Source organism: Ranitomeya imitator, chromosome 1 (genome assembly GCF_032444005.1).
Source record: "Ranitomeya imitator isolate aRanImi1 chromosome 1, aRanImi1.pri, whole genome shotgun sequence".
In the NCBI taxonomy this organism is placed as follows: domain Eukaryota; kingdom Metazoa; phylum Chordata; class Amphibia; order Anura; family Dendrobatidae; genus Ranitomeya; species Ranitomeya imitator.
In genome coordinates, this window is record NC_091282.1 from 130,979,745 (window position 1) to 131,002,277 (window position 22,533).

A 22,533-nucleotide genomic window follows, 5' to 3' on the forward strand; every position below is an offset into this window, starting at 1 on the left:
TTTTCCCCTTAGACTTGTATTGCCAACGGATCGCGACGTATGGCCACACGTCGCGTCTGTCGTGCACTGGATGCGCCAGTATTGCGGACCGTCGCAATGGAACGTTTTTTTTCGTACGTCGGGTCCTGCATTTTAAACTGCGCATGCCCGGCTGTAACTCCACCCCCTCCTCCCTGGGACTTTACTATGGGCAGCGGACGCGTTGAAACACTGCATCCGCTGCCTACCTTGTGCAGAAAATCACCAGTTTGTCGGTACGTTGGGCCGTCACAAAGCGTCTGCACCGTACCGACGGAAGGGTGAAAGAAACCTTAAGAGAACAAATATTTTAATCTTTGTACATGACCGTTAATTGAATCAAACTATTGTGGGGATGTGTATGGAAAATGTTTATGGCTGTAACTACTGTATGGTCCTTGATAAATGGGATAAAAAAAAACAAACAAACCAGGAAGCTACGAACAAATGAAAAAACATTGTATGGTCAACAAAATTAACAACAAAGAAAAACCAGAAGTGATTAATTATTTGTTACACCATCTTTTCATAGACTTCGAACTTGTACTCTATGCCATTTTCTTCTTGCATTTCAGAGGATATGCCAGGATATCTAAGGATGGGAAAAAACAGAAGTTCATGTGCAGTAACAGCAGTTCTCCAGCCTATACTATTATTGGAATTTTACAAGGGAGAGACATGATTAGAAAGCAGAAGAGCAGCAGGAAAAATCAAATTTTCCCAATTGTTGCACAATGGATACATTCAGTGCAAATGTACTGCTTTCACAAGACTAAGCATGATAGTATTCTGGATCATTGTTGTAAGCACTTATTACGAGTTGCAGTCCATTCACCATCTGGCCAGCTGGTCTATGAAAAATCAATTCCTTCAGCAATTTACTTGGATAGTTTATTTTGTTCTATGAATATAGGACCGATTCGAGCCACCAATACTTCACTAATCCGAGTAGACGTCCTCCACGCTGGGTCATAGAGGTATGAAGAAAGTGATCTACGACAAACGCCAGTGTCTGAAGTCACACTCTTTGTGGCCATAATGTGCTAATTTTTATGAAGCCTTGTTTATGCAAAAAATATGGATTGGAGGAAATTGGTGAAGGAGAGGGCATTCTTTTTTGAAAACTTCAGAAAACCTTTTACAAAAGTAGTATTTTCTCGAGCAAAAACAAAAGTAGTATTTTCTCAAGCAAGAACAATCTTCAGATTCCGATATGATTAAATTACCAAGCATGCCATCTACAGGGACTACAACCTCAGAATCGATAGATTTTTTTTTTTTATGAACAAACTATAAAAAAAAGTGTATTTTTAAAATAATTATGTTGGCCAAACTCAATAAAATAATGTATTTAAGATTTATTTTTTTCTGCAAAAATTAAAATTAAGAAAATGGCGTAAAACAACAAAAATTGCTTATAGTCACTGCGAGCTCCAGTGATCTCTGATGCTCTTTAGCAGCACTGGTCATGTGGGCAAACAGCGACAACCATGCAGCAATGCAAAAGGAGGGGGGAGAGAAGAAAAAAAAAGAAAAACACAACATGGAAGGGAGCACCAGAGCAGCGTCAAATATCAGGCAGGTGTTAATTTATGCAATTTCCTCCACTTTAATCAGATCTTGTGATGTTGGTACATCTTCCAATAACGTGCTAAATTTATCATTAAGAAAGTTTACATCTATAGTCTAATCTTTCAGTAATCTCTTCCATATGTTCCTTATTGTCCAATTCTAGCAAACTACAACCAACAAATAAAGTAGCACTCTGTAGTGCTATAGCATGCAAACATGAAATATATAAAATTGGAATTGCATTACTACTCTAGAAAATTGGCCAATACATGTGTACCCAGCAGCCGCGATAAGGCGATTCTCTTTGCTGGGAAGCTGCCTAATGTGAATCTTCTCCTTTGTTGGTTACATATGGAGATGGCTACTATTAGTTTGCATCTGCACACATCAATTTTCTACTAGGAAGGGTTGGTCAGTCTTTTGTTAATTCTAGTCACTAGGAAGTTGTGGACACGTGGTAGTGTGACAGTAGGATCAGCTTACACAAGGCATGTTTATAGTCTTACCATGAACACATACGTCCACCTATAGCTGTATGTACAAAACTAAAAGATTTTCCTTTTATCAACTGGAGCAACATTAAGAATAAATAAAGTTGTACATGTGTACCTAGTCTTTGAAATTGTATTTACAGCAGAATTACAAAATTATAAAGTGGGGTAAATGTCCAGATTCAGAAGCCGAAGATACAGAACATTTTATTTCATTCAACTTACTCCGGTAGCAGTGTGTATGTCTGGAGATCAATTTCAGGCAAAAAGGTGTCACAATCAAATTCCTGTTGAATTCTGGTTAGAAATATTCTCTGGCTGATTGGTTTATCCATAACTTCCTGTACAATAGATGTAAAAATAAATAAATAAATTTAAAGTACCCAAGGGAAAGGAGTGAAAAATGACAAAGAAGGTGAAACGGATGTGCTTATTTGGATGTGTATAGAACTAAAACAGTTTACAAGTGGCTTAATTTTGTGGAGGCATTTTCACGTAATTGGCTTAGCTCAGCTTGACGACCTCCTTCAGTATAGCCTACATAGATGCCTGGAGGGAGCTCCCCCACTAAGGACCTGCTCTACAAACTAGCAGCATCTCTTGCTCCAGCTGTCCTGGTCCATCCATGTAACAAAAGGATGGCCATTAACTGCATGGGCAGCATGTAAAAAGGCTATCCAAAAGAGCTGCTGCTTGTATGAGCAGTCAAAGATAACTGCTCTATTAAATTCACAGGATATAGAACACAAATGATAGGTTAGGAGCAACATGTTAATGAACTGTGTAGTCCCCCCTCAAGTTTACCCAGGTGGGGTTTGCATATTGGATACATCCTACACAAATAACTGGAGGTCTTTGTTTATGTAAAATACAACTTTTTTATTGAAATATTATAATAAAAACGACAACACAACATGAAATATAGCAGAGAGATAGGGGAAAAAAAAGACACAATGTAGTCCATAGTGGTATGCAAGCAACATTAGATGACCGTGACATATATAGTAGGATTTGCTGTATATACAAAAAAACTTAATAATGGTATGCTGGGGAAGCAGACCAAAAATGCAACTCATGGGGAAGCAACTCAAAAATGGTGAGATAATTGAAGATATCAGGTGATATGAACATCTCATTAGGTCATTTACCCAGCAGATTAAGGGTATGTGTACACAGTACACATTGCAGATTTGCTGTGGAATTTTCTGTTCAGTTCTGCCTCTATTGGCAGAAAACGCAGGTAAAAATCGACACGGATTTGATGCGTATTTTCATGTGGATTTGTGTGCCTTTTTGTAAGCTAAATAACGATCTATTTAACACCCCCCCCCCCCCCCAAAAAAAAAAAAAAAAAGAATTGTGAGGTCACTTCTTGTCCAACCTCTTCACTTAATGCTCCATTGAAGAATAATGTTTACACACAGAAAGATCGATAAGTCTATCTATAGATACAGTCATGGTCAAAAGTATTCACACCCCTGCAATTCTGTCAGATAATGCTCATTTTCTTCCTGAAAATGATTGCAAACACAAATTATTTGGTATTATTATCTTCATTTAATGTCTTAAATGAAAAAACACAAAAGAGAATGAAGCAAAAAGCAAAACATTGATCATTTCACACAAAACTCCAAAAATGGGTCAGACAAAAGTATTGGCACCCGCAGCCTAATACTTGGTTGCACAACCTTTAGCCAAAATAACTGCGACCAACCGCTTCCGGTAACCATCATTGAGTGTCTTACAATGCTCTGCTGGAATTTTAGACCATTCTTCTTTGGCAAACTGCTCCAGGTCCCTGATATTTGAAGGGTGCCTTCTCCAAACTGCCATTTTTAGATCTCTCCACATGTGTTCTATGGGATTCAGGTCTGGACCAGGTCCAGGTCAATGCTGGCCACCTTAGAAGTCTCCAGTGCTTTCTCTCAAACCATTTTCTAGTGCTTTTTGAAGTGTGTTTTGGGTCATTGTCCTGCTGGAAGACCCATGACCTCTGAGGGAGACCCAGCTTTCTCACACTGGGCCCTACATTATGCTGCAAAATTTGTTGGTAGTCTTCAGACTTCATAATGCCATGCACACGCCAGAGGCAGCAAAGCAACCCCAAAACATCAGGGAACCTCCGCCATGTTTGACTGTAGGGACCATGTTCTTTTCTTTGAATGCCTCTTTTTTCTCCTGTAAACTCTATGTTGATGCCTTTGCCCAAAAAGCTCTACTTTTGTCTCATCTGACCAGAGAACATTCTTCCAAAACGTTTTAGGCTTTTTCAGGTAAGTTTTGGCAAACTCCAGCCTGGCTTTTTTATATCTCGGGGTAAGAAGTGGGGTCTTCCTGGGTCTCCTACCATACAGTCCCTTCTCATTCAGATGCCGACGGATAGTATGGGTTGACACTGTTCTACCATCGGACTGCAGGGCAGCTTGAACTTCTTTGGATGTTAGTCGAGGTTCTTTATCCAACATCTACACAATCTTGCATTGAAATCTCTTGTCAATTTTTCTTTTCCGTCCACATCTAGGGAGGTTAGCCACAGTGCCATGGGCTTTAAACGTCTTGATGACACTGCGCACGGTAGACACAGGAACATTCAGGTCTTTGGAGATGGACTTGTAGCCTTGAAATTGCTCATGCTTCCTCACAATTTGGTTTCTCAAGTCCTCAGACAGTTCTTTGGTCTTCTTTCTTTTCTCCATGCTCAATGTGGTACACACAAGGACACAGGACAGAGGTTGAGTCAACTTTAATCCATGTCAACTGGCTGCAAGTGTGATTTAGTTATTGCCAACACCTGTTAGGTGCCACAGGTAAGTTACAGGTGCTGTTAATTGCACAAATTAGAGAAGCATCACATGATTTTTCTAACGGTGCCAATATTTTTGTCCACCCCCTTTTTTATGTTTGGTGTGGAATTATATCCAATTTGGCTTTAGGACAATTCTTTTTGTGTTTTTTTTTCATTTAAGACAAATTAAATGAAGATAATAATACCAAATAATTTGTGTTTGCAATAATTTTCAGGAAGAAACTGAGTATTATCTGACAGAATTGCAGGGGTGTCAATACTTTTGGCCATGACTGTAGATAAATACCAAGCCCAATGTTTTACAATAAACATAAAATGGTACGTAAACAGTTAAATAAAGACAAACACAAAATCTGTGTTAGGCCGGGGTCTCACTTGCGAGAAACTCACAAGAGTCTCGCATCTCAACACCCGGCACTGCCGCTGGCACCGTGACCGAAGCGTTCAGCTACATAGAAATACATGCAGCCGCACACTCCTGTCCCGAGTGCCGGTGGCAGTGGCGGGTATTGATGTCAGAGACTCATGCGAGTTTCTCGCAAGTGTGACCCCGACATTAAACGTAGTATCTGTTTAATTTTTTTTTTAACCCCTTCCTGACCCATGACGCCATGTAGGCGTCATGAAAGTCGGTGCCAATCCGACCCATGACGCCTATGCGGCGTCATACAAAGATCGCGTCCCTGCAGGCCGGGTGAAAGGGTTAACTCCCATTTCACCCGATCTGCAGGGACAGGGGGAGTGGTAGTTTAGCCCAGGGGGGGTGGCTTCACCCCCTCGTGGCTACGATCGCTCTGATTGGCAGTTTCACTTTCAACAGCCAATCAGAGCGATTTGTAATATTTCACCTATTATAACGGGTGAAATATTACAATCCAGCCATGGCCGATGCTGAAATATCATCGGCCATGGCTGGAAATACTAATGTGCCCCCACCCCACCGATCGCCCCCCCAGCCCCCCGATCTGGCCGGTACACTGCTCCGGCTCCCCTCCGTCCAGTGCTCCGCTCCCCCCGTGCTCTTGTCCGCTCCCCCGTGCTCCGGTCCGCTCCCCCGTGCTCCGATTACCCCCCCGTGCTCCAATCACCCCCCCTGCACTCCGTTCCACCCCCCCGTGCTCCATTCCAGCCCCCCCGTGCTCCATTCCAGCCCCCCCGTGCTCCGTTCCACCCCTCCCGCGCTCCGATCCCCCCCCGTGCTCCGATCCCCCCCCCGTGCTCCGATCCCCCCCCCGTGCTCCGATCCCCCCCCCCCCCGTGGTGCCCCCCCACCCCATCATACTTACCGATCCAGCCGGGGTCCCGTCCGTCTTCTCCCTGGGCGCCGCCATCTTCCGGCCGGCAGATTCGTTCCAAAGTGCATTTTGATCACTGAGATATAATCTATCTCAGTGATCAAAATAAAAAAAATAATAAATGACCCCCCCCCCCTTTGTCACCCCCATAGGTAGGGACAATAAAAAAATAAAGAATTTTTTTTTTCCACTAATGTTAGAATAGGGTTAGGGTTAGGGGTAGGGTTAGGGCTAGGGTTTCGGTATGTGCACACGTATTCTGGTCCTCTGTGGATTTTTCCGCTGCGGATTTGATAAATCCGCAGTGCTAAACCGCTGCGGATTTATGGCGGATTTACCGCGTTTTTTTCTGCGCATTTCACTGCGGTTTTACAACTGCGATTTTCTATTGGAGCAGTTGTAAAACCGCTGCGGAATCCGCACAAAAGAAGTGACATGCTGCGGAATGTAAACCGCTGCGTTTCCGTGCAGTTTTTCCGCAGCATGTGTACAGCGATTTTTGTTTCCCATAGGTTTACATTGAACTGTAAACTCATGGGAAACTGCTGCGGATCCGCAGCATTTTCCGCAGCGTGTGCACATACCTTTAGAATTAGGCTATGTGCACACGGTGCGGATTTGGCTGCGGATTCGCAGCAGTGTTCCATCAGGTTTACAGTACCATGTAAACATATGAAAAACCAAATCCGCTGTGCCCATGGTGCGGAAAATACAGTGCGTTGTATTTTCCGCAGCATGTCAATTCTTTGTGCGGATTCCGCAGCGTTTTACACCTGTTCCTCAATAGGAATCCGCAGGTGAAATCCGCACAAAAAACACTGGAAATCCGCGGAAAATCTGCAGGTAAAACGCAGTGCCTTTTACCCGCGGATTTTTCAAAAATGGTGCGGAAATATCTCACACGAATCCGCAACGTGGGCACATAGCCTTAGGGTTAGGGTTGGAATTAGGGTTGTGGTTAGGGGTGTGTTGGGGTTAGGGTTGTGGTTAGGGGTGTGTTGCGGTTAGGGTTGTGATTAGGGTTATGGCTACAGTTGGGATTAGAGTTAGGGGTGTGTTGGGGTTAGTGTTGGAGGTAGAATTGAGGGGTTACCACTGTTTAGGCACATCAGGGGTCTCCAAACGCAACATGGCGCCACCATTGATTCCAGCCAATCTCGTATTCAAAAAGTCAAATGGTGCTCCCTCACTTCCGAGCCCTGACGTGTGCCCAAACAGTGGTTTACCCCCACATATGGGGTACCAGCATACTCAGGACAAACTGCGCAACAATTACTGGGGTCCAATTTCTCCTGTTACCCTTGTGAATCTAAAAAAATGCTTGCTAAAACATAATTTTTGAGGAAAGAAAAATGATTTTTTATTTTCACGGCTCTGCGTTGTAAACTTCTATGAAGCACTTGGGGGTTCAAAGTGCTCACCACACATCTAGATAAGTTCCTTTGGGGGTCTAGTTTCCAAAATGGGGTCACTTGTGGGGGGTTTCTACTGTTAAGCCACATCAGGGGCTCTGCAAACGCAACGTGACGCCCACAGAGCATTCCATCAAAGTCTGCATTTCAAAACGTCACTACTTCACTTCCGAGCCCCGGCATGTGCCCAAACAGTGATTTACCCCCACATATGGGGTATCAGCGTACTCAGGAGAAACTGGACAACAACTTTTGGGGTCAAATTTCTCCTGTTACCCTTGGGAAAATAAAAAATTGCAGGCTAAAAGATCATTTTTGAGAAAATAATTTTTTTTTTTATTTTCATGGCTCTGCGTTATAAACTTCTGTGAAGCACTTGGGGGTTCAAAGTCCTCACCACACATCTAGATTAGTTCCTTTGGGGGTCTAGTTTCCAAAATGGTGTCATTTCTGGGGGATCTCCAATGTTTAGGCACACAGGGGCTCTCCAAACGTGACATGGTGTCCGCTAATGATTGGAGCCAATTTTCCATTTAAAAAGCCAAATGGCGTGCCATCCCTTCCGAGCCCTGCCGTGCGCCCAAACAGTGGTTTACCCCCACATATGGGGTATCAGCATACTCAGGACAAACTGGACAACAATATTTGGGGTCCAATTTCTCCTATTATCCTTGGCAAAATAGGAAATTCCAGGCTAAAAAATCATTTTTGAGGAAAGAAAAATTATTTTTTATTTTCATGGCTCTGCGTTATAAACTTCTGTGAAGCACCTGGGGGTTTAAAGTGCTCAATATGCATCTAGATAAGTTCCTTGGGGGGTCTAGTTTCCAAAATGGGGTCACTTGTGGGGGAGCTCCAATGTTTAGGCACACAGGGGCTCTCCAAACGCGACATGGTGTCCGCTAACAATTGGAGCTAATTTTCCATTCAAAAAGTCAAATGGCGCGCCTTCCCTTCCGAGCCCTGCCGAGTGCCCAAACAGTGGTTTACCCCCACATATGAGGTATCGACGTACTCGGGAGAAATTGCCCAACACATTTTAGGATCCATTTTATCCTGTTGCCCATGTGAAAATGAAAAAATTGAGGCTAAAAGAATTTTTTTGTGAAAAAAAAAGTACTTTTTCATTTTTACGGATCAATTTGTGAAGCACCTGGGGGTTCAAAGTGCTCACTATGCATCTAGATACGTTCCTTGGGATGTCTAGTTTCCAAAATGGGGTCACTTGTGGGGGAGCTCCAATTTTTAGGCACACGGGGGCTTTCCAAACGTGACATGGTGTCCGCTAAAGAGTGGAGCCAATTTTTGATTCAAAAAGTCAAATGGCGCTCCTTCCCTTCCAAGCCCTGCCGTGCGCCCAAACAGTGGTTTACCCCCACATATGAGGTATCAGCGTACTCAGGACAAATTGGACAACAACTTTCGTGGTTCAGTTTCTCCTTTTACCATTGGGAAAATAAAAAAATTGTTGCTAAAAGATAATTTTTGTGACTAAAAAGTTAAATGTTCATTTTTTCCTTCCATGTTGCTTCTGCTGCTGTGAAGCACCTGAAGGGTTAATAAACTTCTTGAATGTGGTTTTGAGTACCTTGAGGGGTGCAGTTTTTAGAATGGTGTCACTTTTGGGTATTTTCAGCCATATAGACCCCTCAAACTGACTTCAAATGTGAGGTGGTCCCTAAAAAAAATGGTTTTGTAAATTTCGTTGTAAAAATGACAAATCGCTGGTCAAATTTTAACCCTTATAACTTCCTAACAAAAAAATATTTTGTTTCCAAAATTGTGCTGATGTAAAGTAAACATGTGGGAAATGTTATTTATTAACTATTTTGTGTCACATATCTCTCTGGTTTAACAGAATAAAAATTCAAAATGTGAAAATTGCAAAATTTTCAAAATTTTCGCCAAATTTCCGTTTTTATCACAAATAAACGCAGAATTTATTGACCTAAATTTACCACTAACATGAAGCCCAATATGTCACGAAAAAACAATCTCAGAACCGCTAGGATCCGTTGAAGCGTTCCTGAGTTATTACCTCATAAAGGGACACTGGTCAGAATTGCAAAAAACGGCAAGGTCTTTAAGGTCAAAATAGGCTGGGTCATGAAGGGGTTAATTTTATTCATAAAGATGGTGTTGGCTCTTGTGCAATTTTCTGCACCAGAGAGTGAAAGCCTGCGACTGGGGGCTGATGTTTATAGACTGGGAAGGGGTTAATACCCATGGATCTTCCCAGGCTATGAATATCAGTACGCAGCTGCATATTTAGCCTTTACCGGCTATTAAAATAGGGGGACCCCCCAAAAAAAACGACGAGGGTCCCCCCATAATAGCCAGAAAAGGCTATGCAGACAGCTGCAGGCCGATACTTCTAGCCTAGGAAGGGACCATGGTTATTGTTGCCCCCCCCCCCCCAGCTGCAAACACCAGCACACAGCCACCCCAGAAATGGCACATCTCTAAGATGTGCCAATTCCGGCACTTAACCTCTCTCTTCCCAATGAACTGTAGCGGTGGCATATAGGGTAATAGTTGGGGGTTGATGCCACCTTTGAATTGTAAGGTGACTTAAAGCCGGCTTAGTAATGGAGAGGCATCAATAAGATACCTATCCATTACTAATCCTATAGTTTTGAAATTGTTAAACAGAGACATTGCCAGAATAAAGTATTTTAATGAAATAAAACAGTACACAGTTTTTCCATCTTTATTGTTCTGTCAATCCATGCAACTCCCTCAATCTTCTGAAAAAAAAAAATTAAAATAAACCACCACAAATACTCCCTGGTCCGAAGCAGTCCATTTAATAATGTGCCCCACGACTATCTCCCCTATAGAGCGGTCACATCAGGAGATGTGACTGCTCTATAGGCCTCCCGCGATGCACTAACAGGAGACAATGGCTCCTGCAGTGCATCACTGAAGAGGTTACCAGAGTTCAAGCTCTCACTTTGCGGCAATGCTGCATGAGAATTTTCCCACGCAGCGGTACCATAAGTGACAGTATGAACTCTGCACTCACAGCGACGGAGCGATACAGTGCGGAGGATTACCTCTTGTCACTATCACCAGAGCCCTTGGAGAGTGGTCGCATCTGCCGATGTGACAGCTCTCCACGGGAGATAGTCTTGGGACACTCGTTATTAAATGTATTACATCGGATCAGGGAGTATACTGTGGGATTTTTATTTATTATTTACAGGTGATTGAGGACTTCGGGGACTAGGTCATTTGCGAGTATACTGTATGGTGTATGTGCTGTTTTTTGTTTTATACACTAACACAGTGGCCAGATGATGGAACTACTACTGTCCCATCATCCGGCTATCGGTCACTGTAGCAGGCATAGCTGGATGGGACTAGTAGTCCCATTGGAAGATGCCTGCCTACACACTATGTGCCCACGCACACACATCTCCGCCCACAAACTCTTCGTCCTCCCGATCTGTAGTTTCTCGCAGGCACATCTGCAGCAAAACTGCAGATTTTTTTTATACCTGCGGTTTTGTTGCTAATTGGCCTGACACAATGGTAGTCAATGGGTGCAGAAACGCTGCAGATCCATACAAAGAATTGACATTGTGCGAAAAATAAAACGCTGCAAATCCGCGCTTTTTTTCCACAGCATGTGCACAACAATTCTCAATTTCACATTGAATAACATTGCTTGTTAACTAAACTGCGGATTTCATGCCATTCCGTGCGTCCAAAAACGCTGCAATTCTGCATGAAAATCCGCAACGTGTGCACATAGCCTAAAGAGAGCAACCCGAATGGTCTGAGGCTGGAAAACACTCAAAATAATGGTTGGTTAATATAGACCAGTCTCCCATAATACCATGTGTGATTAACCATACGTTCACTACATCATACTCCGATCAAACCCCATAGCATAGATGGAATATCGCAATGGCTTACCCCTGCTGAATCGCTGCTGCAGTCAGGGGATGGGACCCTCGTCAATGTACATTTCGAATCAACTTTTTTTTTTTTTTTTAAACTACGAGTCTGATCCGACATCTCTAATAAGGTTACAGTATATGAAGGAGCACATGCAGTGCAAGCATGACCTTACTGCCCTCATCACCAACAAGCTAAGACCAGATTTGGTGCACAAATCTGTCTAATAACTTTAATAACTTGCTATCCAGTTTTTCCTTTTTGGAGTGGATTATTCCTGCTGACCAGCCTCTCATCCAAGGAGGGGGCGCACTCACAAGTTTACCCAACAACACTGCCCTAAATAATGGGATCTACACAACCCCCAAGAGGAACTGCTCCCAGCGCTCCAGAACAATTTGGTGATGAAAAATACTTTTTCCAGCATGATGGAGGCCATGTCACAAGCGATAACCAAGTAACTTAGTAAATAAAACTAAAATTTTGAGTCCCTGGGAAAGAAACTCCCCAGATCTCAATTCCAATTGGCCAATTTAGAATGTTTGTCCACCCATGCACTGATTAGACAAGAGAAGAAAAATACAATTGGGAGTGAAGGGGGAACTGGAACAAGGATTGGGGAACTGCTGCAATCACAGATCTGTCACACAGCCAATCACAGCAATCGCAGAAGGAAGCAAGGAGGTGGGGAACAGCCTCCCGAGGTGACGTGCGGGGATGGTATGCTGTCAGACAGCAGCCAATTCAACTGTCATGGCGCGATGCAGCACGGTGACCGGAATAGCGACGCCATCTATATACTTTAAAGGAACGCAGCTCCAGCAGCACAGTATAAACATGGCGCATATCGGGAAGGTGGTAGAGTAACCGTCGTTTTAATATTTATTTCAGAAATAGTACATAATCAGCAACTTTGTAATGCATCTTATCAGAGAGATCCGCTTCTTTGCCAAAAATGATCGCTCTCAAAATTCTCTAATCTGTGGTAAAATCTGTATTACGTGAAAACACTTTTCCATTAATGAGATCGGAGATGGCAGGAAGAGGGAGGAGATCTGCCTCTAGCTCCTCCCATCTACAGAAAATAGTATAATTAGCAGCCGCAATCTCCTATCTCAGGAACGATTGGACCTCCTGCAAAAAGAAACTTAACACTTGAAATCTCTTTAAGGCCGGGATCAGACTAGAGTATGGCATCCAATGTGAGAGCATCAGCTGCGATATGCTACAAACCCTCGGCTCCTGCTCTGCTGCACGCGGGAGCTGAGTGTCATGCGTCTGTGCTCCGAGCTGCGGAGGAGGCGGAGAAATTAATTTCTCCATCTCCTCCATTGCCAGTCAGTGTATACTGCACAGCACTCTGATGATATCCAAGTGATGTGCGTTGTCTCACTCGTACCCACAGGCTTACATAGGTGCGAGTGAGCCAAGACTCGGCAGAGTGTCCGTGACAATCGCAGCATGCTGTGAGAAAAAAAAAAAAAAACAGTGATGGGAGCTGCCCCATAGATGAAAACTGGTCCGAATGCTATGCGATGTTTTATCGCATAGCACTCGTTCGTATTCCTCGCTAGTGTGACCCCGGCCTTAAGCTGAGTGTACAATTTAGAGGCCAATAACTATTCCTCAGGACTCAGCCATATACAGGCATGGAACATGGAGAAGTGAGTACTCTTGTAGAGGTGACTTGCTCCTTGTGGGAACAATGAATTAAGCATAATGAAATTGAGGTTGACACCACCATACATATTAGAGGGGTGACAGAGGCTGCCGAGATTGGGGGATCCTGACACATCTCATGTGTATAAGCACCATTACAATGTCTAGTGCTGGCCATCAATCCCAGCACTAGAGCGTATGCAGTAGATCCTGGAACAATGTTCCAATGAAACCCTGAAAACTTGACCTGTTGGCAGTGGGTCTTCAGGACTGGAGTAGAGGAATTATCACATGTTCAATACCAAGAAAACCCTGAATCCATGACCTATTGGTGGGCATTGAGGACTGGAGGTGGGAAACATTAATATACAGGTTAAAAACAAACAAAAACAAAAAAAAAAAAAAAGGAGACTAATGATTGTAAATTAACACACCCATTATGGCTGGGTGCAAGATCTGTTAAGCATAGAAAAGATAGGATCCAAACAAAAAATGTTTTCCAGTGAATAAACCTGCATGTAGCTGCATCAGGAAGAGCTGCGTGGGTGGTACAGCGTTCCTGTGCATCTGCCCTCTTATGGATCCACAGCACTGTGTGCTACCCTATGCTCACTACACTTGGAAACAGAATTAACTTCTTTAATGCAATGTACTGTACATTGACAATCAGAAAGTGAATGCTCAAAGGGATGGGGTTATCACGGGCTTTTTTTTTTTCCCTATGTGACTAAGCATTTATCTCCTCTGTCCTGTTAAGATCTTTCCCGGCTCAGAGGGGTCAATGACTAGAGTTGAGCAAATTTTTAAAGATTCAGTTCTGACTATATTTAAGTAAATAAGGCAGCACACTGCAGCGCTAAAACATGCAAACTTGAAAACACGAAATTTGAACTGCATTACTGCACTAGAAATATGAAAAATGAGAGCTTTTAGCGCATAAAAATGGCCAATTTTATGTGTACCTGGTCCTACGCTTGCCTTACCTCACAGAGAATAAACGTCTCCATCTGAATGGGTACATGTGAAACCTCTTCTTAGACTAAAATTCTCTCTCTCTGTGGAGGGGTATTGGACCTGCTGTAATTAAAACACCTGAAGCTAGGAGGCGGAGTGCACGATCAGAAGGCTAGAGAATACATTTCAAAACCTGACCTGCACATCCAAACATAGACTCAGTGTGAACAGGTGCTGAACCTAGAGTCGCCAACTCGTATATAGTTAAGTAAATAAGGCAGCACCAGGTCAGTTCTGACTATGATCGGTGGCAAATATCGATTTTGCAATAGTTGCCGAACGTCATTGGAGTCAATGGGAGTAGAAATGAACTAATATTTTTAGAACCGATCAAACAAATTCGGAATGAAAATGGCAAATTCAGATTCGGAGACCGATTCCAAACATTCGCTCTACTCTAGTCATGACTGCTCCTGCCGGTAGTTCTCCTACTTCCTTATGTCTCTTCCACCCTGTCAATGGGGCATCACTGCTGACATGATTGATAGCCAAGCCCTGCTCCGCATTGATGCTACACTCACCTCTAGGTGTTGGGTTTACAACACACCTACTCAATCATTGGTTTACCTGCTGCCGGCTCATTCGGCGATAGGTGCCTACAGGTAGACAAAGTCCAGTTGACTCGATGAGCATATTGCCAGCTCCGCTAATGTCAGAATGAAGTAGGATGAGGAGACAGGGTTAGAGGTATGTTTAATGTTTGCATTTCTATTTGCATGGATGCAAACATTACCTACAAAACAGGGCTCCATAGAGTCCATTTGTGACATTTTTCAATATGTCCTTGATGTGATATGTAGCTCTAATACACTAATGTGCACAAGGCTTGAGCTCAAATCTGGAGCAGCCGAGACCAAAAAAATCATGCAGAGCAAAAAAAAAATGCACATATGCAAAGATATATGCAACACAAACCAACATCCAGACCACTGGCAGAGGTATAAAAAGTCTTAGTTACTCACTGGTTAACGGTGTTTTTCGGAGTCCATGACAGAACCACGGAGAGAGGGGATCCGCCCTTCAGGAACAGGAAACCTACAGATACATAAGGGCGGCACCTCTCCAACGCATCAGTTGGTTTACAGAGCACAAGAGGACCACAGAGGTGAACAGCATAATTTATATACAACGATACTACTGCTAACTATTCACCACGAGTGGATTATATAAAAAAAGGGAAGAGGTGTACACCCAGAACTTAAGAAGACGGGAGGGTATGTACGGGTGCGGTCATGGATTCCGAAAAACACCGTTAACCGGTGAGTAACTAAGACTATCGGTCGTCCTTGACAGCACCACGTAGAGAATTAGAGAGAGTAACTATTTACGGACGAACTACAGCTTGCAGCACCCTTACACCAAAAGAGAGGTCCAAGGAAACACCCAGGTTTAATCTATAATGGTTATAGAAAGTGTTTGGAGAAGACCAAGTAGCAGCCTTACATATTTGGTCGATCGACACCTCTAACCTCTCCGCCCACAAGGCAGCCATAGCTCTAGTGGAATGTCCTTAGACCTTCAGGTGCAGGCTTGCCCTTGGAGACGGATCCACCTAGCTAGCGTAGATTTTGATACTTTATGACCTTTCCTGCTACCCTGACCTGAATGTCGCCGGGCCAACACTTCAGCCATAGGGCCCTGCGTGCCGCATTCGATAACCCTGCAGCCCTAGCTGCCATCCTTGCAGAATCTGCGTCTGCGAGAAAAGCAGCGGCATTCTGGATTGTTGGTAGGGATTTTAGTATGGATTCCCTAGAGGCTCCATCTTCTAGATTAAACCCTAGTTGGTCCAGCCAGACCATCATTGATCTGGCTGTGCATGTCGCAGCTACTTCAGGTCTTAGAGCACCAGCCGACATCTCCCAAGTCCCTTTAAGAAACGAGTCTGCTTTCTTATCAAGAGGATCTTTTAAGGAAGCCACGTCATCGAAGGGAATAGAGGATTTCTTAGAAGCTTTAGCCACCGCTGCGTCTAATTTTGGTGCCTTATCCCACGTGTTCACCAAGGGGTCGTCAAAGGGATATCTCCGCTTAAAGGCCGGTGGCAGGGAGCCCTTTTTTTTCTGGCGTTTTCCACTCTCTTTTGACAAGGTTTTGAACCCTGTCATTAAGTGGAAATGATTTGCGTTTTCTTGTGTCTAGACCGCCAAACATTAGGTCTTGCGTCGAAAGTTCTTGTTTTTAGTCAGCCACCCCCATGGTGGATCTGACTGATTTAACCAATCTGTCTATCTGGTCTAGCGGGAAACAGAATCGATTAGCATCCTCCTCCGAAGAGGATGCCGAGGAGACGGAGGCTTCCGAATCATATTCTTTCCTAGGGGCAGTAGACAAATCTGAATCTGAGACGCTAGGCTCCTTTCTTCTCTTGGAAGGCTCCCTTTGGGACAAAGATTTTAAGGAATTTTTTACTTCTCTCCTGATAATTTCTCTAAGGTTTGAAGTAAAATCGGGAGACTCTTCCGCCACCTATGGGAGCGGAATAAACCCCTATATAACTTAAATAGTACTACCGCTATACAATATATATTATATATATTTCCTTACTCCCTACCGTCTGTCGCACACACGACTGACATAGTCTTTTAGGGTAGGCGTCTGGCAAAGGGCAACCACAGTGCACATTCCTTATTCTTTGCTTTACCAGCGCACTTTTTCCCCTAAGGAAAAAAACATAGGAAAAGACTGCATCAGGTCACGTTCACGAAGATCTCTTACCCAGGCAGCAGCTGTAGGTACCGGATTACTGAGGGAGCGAACCGGATCCTTCAGTCTAGACGAAGTCCTGCGACTGGGCTGATCACTGCGTCCGCGGGTCTTTGGCTAGGGGTTAGCATGGCACCTTTCCGAGGCTCTGTCCTGCTCCAGCAGACCGACGGGAGCTTCTGGCTCATCCATTTCTGCAGATGGGCTCATTAGCAGCCCTGCATCCTTCTTTGTGGCTATATATAGCCCTTCCCCCGGATCCAGATTGTCAGCAGGTGTGTGGCCAGCGGTACCGCCCACTCCCCGTGTGGCCGCCAGTCCCCTTACAGCCCCTGACCGCCCCCCATCGCTGCACGTGGTTACAGCACAGTGGCGTCTGCAGCAGAAGCCGGCGTCCGACTTCCGGTTTAGTCCCCACCCTCTGCCGCGTCACTTCCGGTATCGGGAAGACCGCACAGGGACGTGCAGTGAAGCCTGGGCATGGCGCCGCCGGCCGACCCCGCCACCCGGCAGGACGACCGACGGGACGCAGGAGCCGCAGAGGCTCCAGGAAGACGGCATGGACCCGGGGGGTTGTGGAATACTCACCTCCGTTTGTGGCACTTGGAGACGGACATCCTCCGGACGCCGCTCCCCTGCTCTGCTCACTGTCGTACAGCCCTACCCGGACCCACTGTGGCGCTTCCAGGGGCCCGCACTGCCCGAGGCAGGAGACCCCCTCGCTACCTGAGTCGGACAGCCGGCCTGGGTATTCCAGATGAAATATGGATATATCTGTAGGGCATCCTGTCCTCCAGGAACAGGAAACCAACTGATGCGTGGGAGAGGTGCCGCCCTTATGTATATGTAGGTTTCCTGTTCCTGAAGGGCAGATCCCCTCTCTCAGTGGCGCTGTCATGGACGACCGATAAAGCCTGTTCAATGATCAGGGGGTAAAGTGCAGTTTCTGCTGAATTAAAGCGATTTATTCCTTCTTCTGCCATTTATTCCATGCTTATATTTGGGCACTTCCAATTTGGCAATCACAGACCTGCAACAAGTGTCTTGCATGATCGTCAATCAGTTACTACTGTGTAAATTACACTCTGTATACACAGGTATAGAAACCGGTATTTAAGCCGACATTCCAACATAATTGACACAACAGGTAATCAGCATTTTAAGGCTTTTCCCAGCAAGTTTGAGAACTATTAGGCCAGAAAGACTGCCATTCATATTTACATGCATTGTGCTCCCGCACTGACTCAGACACTGACCTTTTCTCTTCATTATTTTTTTTCCATGAGAAAGTCAAATCAATCTGACTGTTTATACAGAGATGCTCTACAGTTAACCGTTTACATCACTACAATTATTTTCCTCCTGTAAGAAAAGCAGACCCTATTTGCCTTTCATGCTACACAATTCGTGCATTTTTTTTCCTCTTTTCGGCCTCCCAGAAGACCACCTCTTTGAGAAGACCAGCCATTTATCTATAGAAGGTGTAACAGTTTTTCTGTTCCATCTTAAGCAATTCCTGCTGGTCCTCTTATTTTAGAGTATCGTCCCCTTTTAAGACCATTTTCAAGTGGATGCAATTCTGGGTAGTCTGTGCATACTGCTTTTAGACACTAGCATCATTTTGCACTTAAAAGAAAACGGTTATGTCTTCCGGAAGCGTCTTTTCTGATGTATTTATTGGGGGCTTTGGTGCCAGCAGTTTTTTTTTCCTTTTAGCGAAAGCCCAAAAAGAATGTACTGGTCACTTTTTAGAATTAAAAAGATCCAAGCTTGAGTAAACACGACCAAAACACACATATACATTAATATATAAGTATGGGCAATATATGTAGTTTCCAAAAGAACAACCAGTGCAAGAGCAAAGAAAAAAAAGAAAGGTCTCACATATCCAAAAGTAAGGTGCAACGTGCAAGTGGCTGGGGGTTAGGGGGAGATGATTGCAGCTCGGCGACTTCCCCATGTAAAGACTCCAGATCCAACAAGGGTAGCCCCCCAAATATACACCTAAACAAACTACTTCTACAGTCCCTCCCGAAATGTTTCAGCCTCAACTACGGGGCTCCAGAATGGGTGTGTATCTATTAAAGGGGGAGGTGTGTAACAAAAGTTAAATAAGTCCGATCAGGACCCTGTTGTGGCAAGAGGTTCTGAAAGAGGCAAGAGGTTCTGAAAGAGGCATGTGGAGTGCGAGAAAAAGAAAGATGGAGAAATGGAGAAACGGACAGTAGATATGTCACACCAAAATGATCAGATGGCAGCCAACATGCTGCGCGTCCACGCTGCCCACCCTACAGCCATGACACGTCTCATGGATTGTAACCTTATGGGCAGGGACCTCACTTCTCGGTATGGCTTGAATGTGTTACACTAATTTCTGTACATGTCCACTCTGAATTGTGAAATACTGCGGATATAAAAAATATAAAAATAAATTATATTATACTAGATATGTGCTACTACCAATACATATTAGCCAAACAGGATTTCATTTAAGTCTACAAATGACTTCCCTGCCCAGTCCTGTAAAGCGTCAGGGTAACTATAACCATTCTGGGGTGTACATTGCACCAATAGCCCTTACAGAGGCATGCTCACATATCAGGGTTTACGCCTGACAGTTGTACCTGTGAAGTAGTGCCATATCTGTCACGGGAACAGCTCACTCACTGGTTTCTGCTTCAAAGGGCTCCTACAAATGTGTCAGCCAGTGAACCATATAAACAAATGCAGTTTTGCATTCTGAGACCGTGTCACGAGTCCAGGACTGACTCACTGAATACTTAGAGGTATTATTCAACTTTAAAAACAGCTGCTAAAAGAGAAAAAAAAAAAAAAAAAAAAAAAGATACCCAACATCTACTTTACTCCTGAGATCAAGTGCTGATGCTCTGACGGTCCTCGCAAGCGGATTACAACAGGCCGGCAAGAGACCACTTGTATAGGAAGAGTTAAATGGTTGAAATCCACCAACAATCTACATATGAAGCGTGATGATCGGGGAGGAAGACAAACCAGATATCCGTTTACACAAAAGACAAACAGGGCCAGAATCATCACTTGTATATTTTTCTTCACCTTGTTGTGCTCCTTGCAAGTTTATTTATTTTTTTAATAGTCACATTCAGTTGGAATGTCACACGCAACTAAACTGCACACGCACACAAACTGGTGTTGTTAATGGGCTACGGCTGTTTCGCGTGTAACACACTTCAACGGGTCCAACCGATGTCACTGTTCTATAGGGGAGATCGTCGTGGGACACTCATTATTAAATGGACTACAGTGGAAAGTGAGTATACAGTTTATTATTTTTAATTTTTTGCAGGCGATAGAGTATGGTAAGTATGGTTAAATTAAGAATATTAAAATACTTTTTCTGGCTGTGTATTTTATTTTTAACCCTTTCACTACTATAGGATTAGTAATGGATAGACGTCTTATTGACGCCTCTCCATTATTAACCGGGCTTAATGTCACCTTATATTAGCAAGGTGACAATAACCCCTTATTACCCCATATTCCACCGCTAGAGGGGAGTGGGAAGAGAGGGGCTAAGTGCAGATGCGCCATTTCTAGGGCAGCAGCGGGCTGATATTTGTAGCTGGGGGGGAGAAAAAAGAAAAAAAAAAATGATGAAGGCAGCACTCCAATTGTTTCAGGTGGAAAAAAGTGAAAAAACTTTATTTTGCCCCACTCATCCTGGTCAACGTTTTGGCTCCTCCTGAGCTTGACAAAGGCTCAGGAGGAGCCGAAATGTTGCCCAGGATGAGTGGGGCAGAAGAAAGTTTTTTCACTTTTTTCCAACAAACAATTGGAGTGCTGCCTTCATTTTTTTCTTCTAGATCTATCCATAGATATATCCATCTACATGTCTGTCGCATTCCTTCCGTCTGTCTGTGTGTAATGGAGTGTGGGTTGGACAAATGTAAAAAAGAGGAGGTTGGACAAAACATCACAAGTCTTTTGTTCAATAATACATCTTTATTTAGCTTTCAAAAACACATACAAAAACTCATCAAAACAGTGCATCAAAACTGTGCAAAAAACGCATCAAAAACGCACCTGCGTTTTCTGCCAAGAGCTGTGGATTTAGTGCAGAAAAATCCGCAGCCAAATCTGCAACGTGTGTACATACCCTAAAGCGTCAGCCTCCCCAAATCCCCAGGCTGCATAGCAGCAGCCTCCTCTGTTCACCAATATATAGCAGCTCCAGCCTCCTGTGGGGTACTCGGTACCGGGTCCTGCAGTTCACAGGGGGATGTCACAGTGGCTGACCCAGTCCGTGTTCCTGGGACGTCCTTGTAAAAGGGAAAGGTCTTTAAAGGGATAAAGTTTGTGTTTGTGACGCCTCCTGTGGTATTCCGTCAGGGTGACCGACACTGCTTTAAGGGGTCCGCTGGGGTCATGTTATGGCAGCTAGATGGTATAACTTCCCACAGGTGATGTATGTCCCCAGGGCTTCCCGGTGTGTAGATGGTGATATGGTGAATGGCGCAGGGAATAACGAGGACACAAAGTTGCAGTCTCTTTACCTTTACTGAAGACTTCAGCATCCACAGTCCAGGGCACCAGACCACAGGGCAGGCAGAGTCCGGCTGGTTTGGAGGCAAGTCCAGAGTTCCTTTGTCCAGGTGGAATCAATAGATTTCCCTTGCACTGCAGTGGTGTAGTCCCTTACTGCCTATGGCTTCACATAAGGGTCTCACAGATGTTCTCTCTCTGTCCCACGTAGTCAGAAAGGACAACACCCGTATGACTGCTGGCTTGAGGCTGTTTATAGGGACTCTAGCACGCCCCGACCTCTGAAGGGTGCCACTGTGCCTTCTGGGTGTAGGTGCGGACAGGTAACCTGCAATTGGCTGTCATGCCGGTCTCTAAAGTAAAGTAAAGCATAAAGGTCCTTACTCCCTCGGTGTTCTGGCTACCGGGATTCTGCGCCTCAGAAGGAGGCAGCCTGTGCAGGGCTGGTCCCCTTTCGGTATCCTCTCCTTTGCTTTCCTTGCATGCTCACTGCAATACAGTTCTGCCTTTTGAATGTCTCTTCCCAGGAGCTGCAGCACTTTAGGCTACATGGCTTCTCTGCTTCCTTTCCCTCTCTTTCTGACAGGAACTCCACTCTTTCCCTCCAGATCAGGATTTTCTTATAGGGGAGTTCACCTAAACAGGCTTAGAGCTCCCCCTTCTGGTCTGGAGTGTGAACATGTTGCATGCAATGTGTTACCTGGATGCAGTTATCCTTCATTGCCTCCAAACGTAGCATCACTCTCCCTGGGGGGAAAGCAATACCACTGCTAGACGACCAGGACCCTGGGGCGCCACATACCCTCACAAAGTGACAACCACCAAAAGCTATATAAAAAAAACAGATTGCAATTAAAAAAAAAAAAAAAATTATATATATATATATATATATATATATATATATATATATATATATATATATATATATTATATATATATACACACACACACACACATACATACACACACATACACACACACACACACATTTAGTAGTCATGCTGCTGCATGTTTCTGAGCACCGAGATGGCCAACACGAAAAGTAAACATTATAAAAAAAAAATTAAATTGAGGAAAAGTAGTTGAAAAAAAAAACAAAACAAAAAAAAAAACAATCAGAAGGTACTAAAAACATT

At 44.1% G+C, this 22,533-nt stretch overlaps 1 protein-coding gene across 1 annotated transcript in view; it reads right to left on the reverse strand.

Moving 5' to 3' along the window:
- Positions 1-371: 371 nt before the first annotated feature.
- Positions 372-22,533, reverse strand: part of DHFR (dihydrofolate reductase) — a 49,807-nt gene continuing 27,645 nt past the window's right edge. The window contains exons 5-6 of the mRNA XM_069750995.1: positions 2,307-2,422; positions 372-610 (exon numbers count right to left, since the gene is read on the reverse strand). Coding sequence (XP_069607096.1) covers positions 532-610; positions 2,307-2,422 — 195 coding nt within the window. The 3' untranslated portion in view covers positions 372-531. The remainder of the gene's footprint in view (positions 611-2,306; positions 2,423-22,533) is intronic.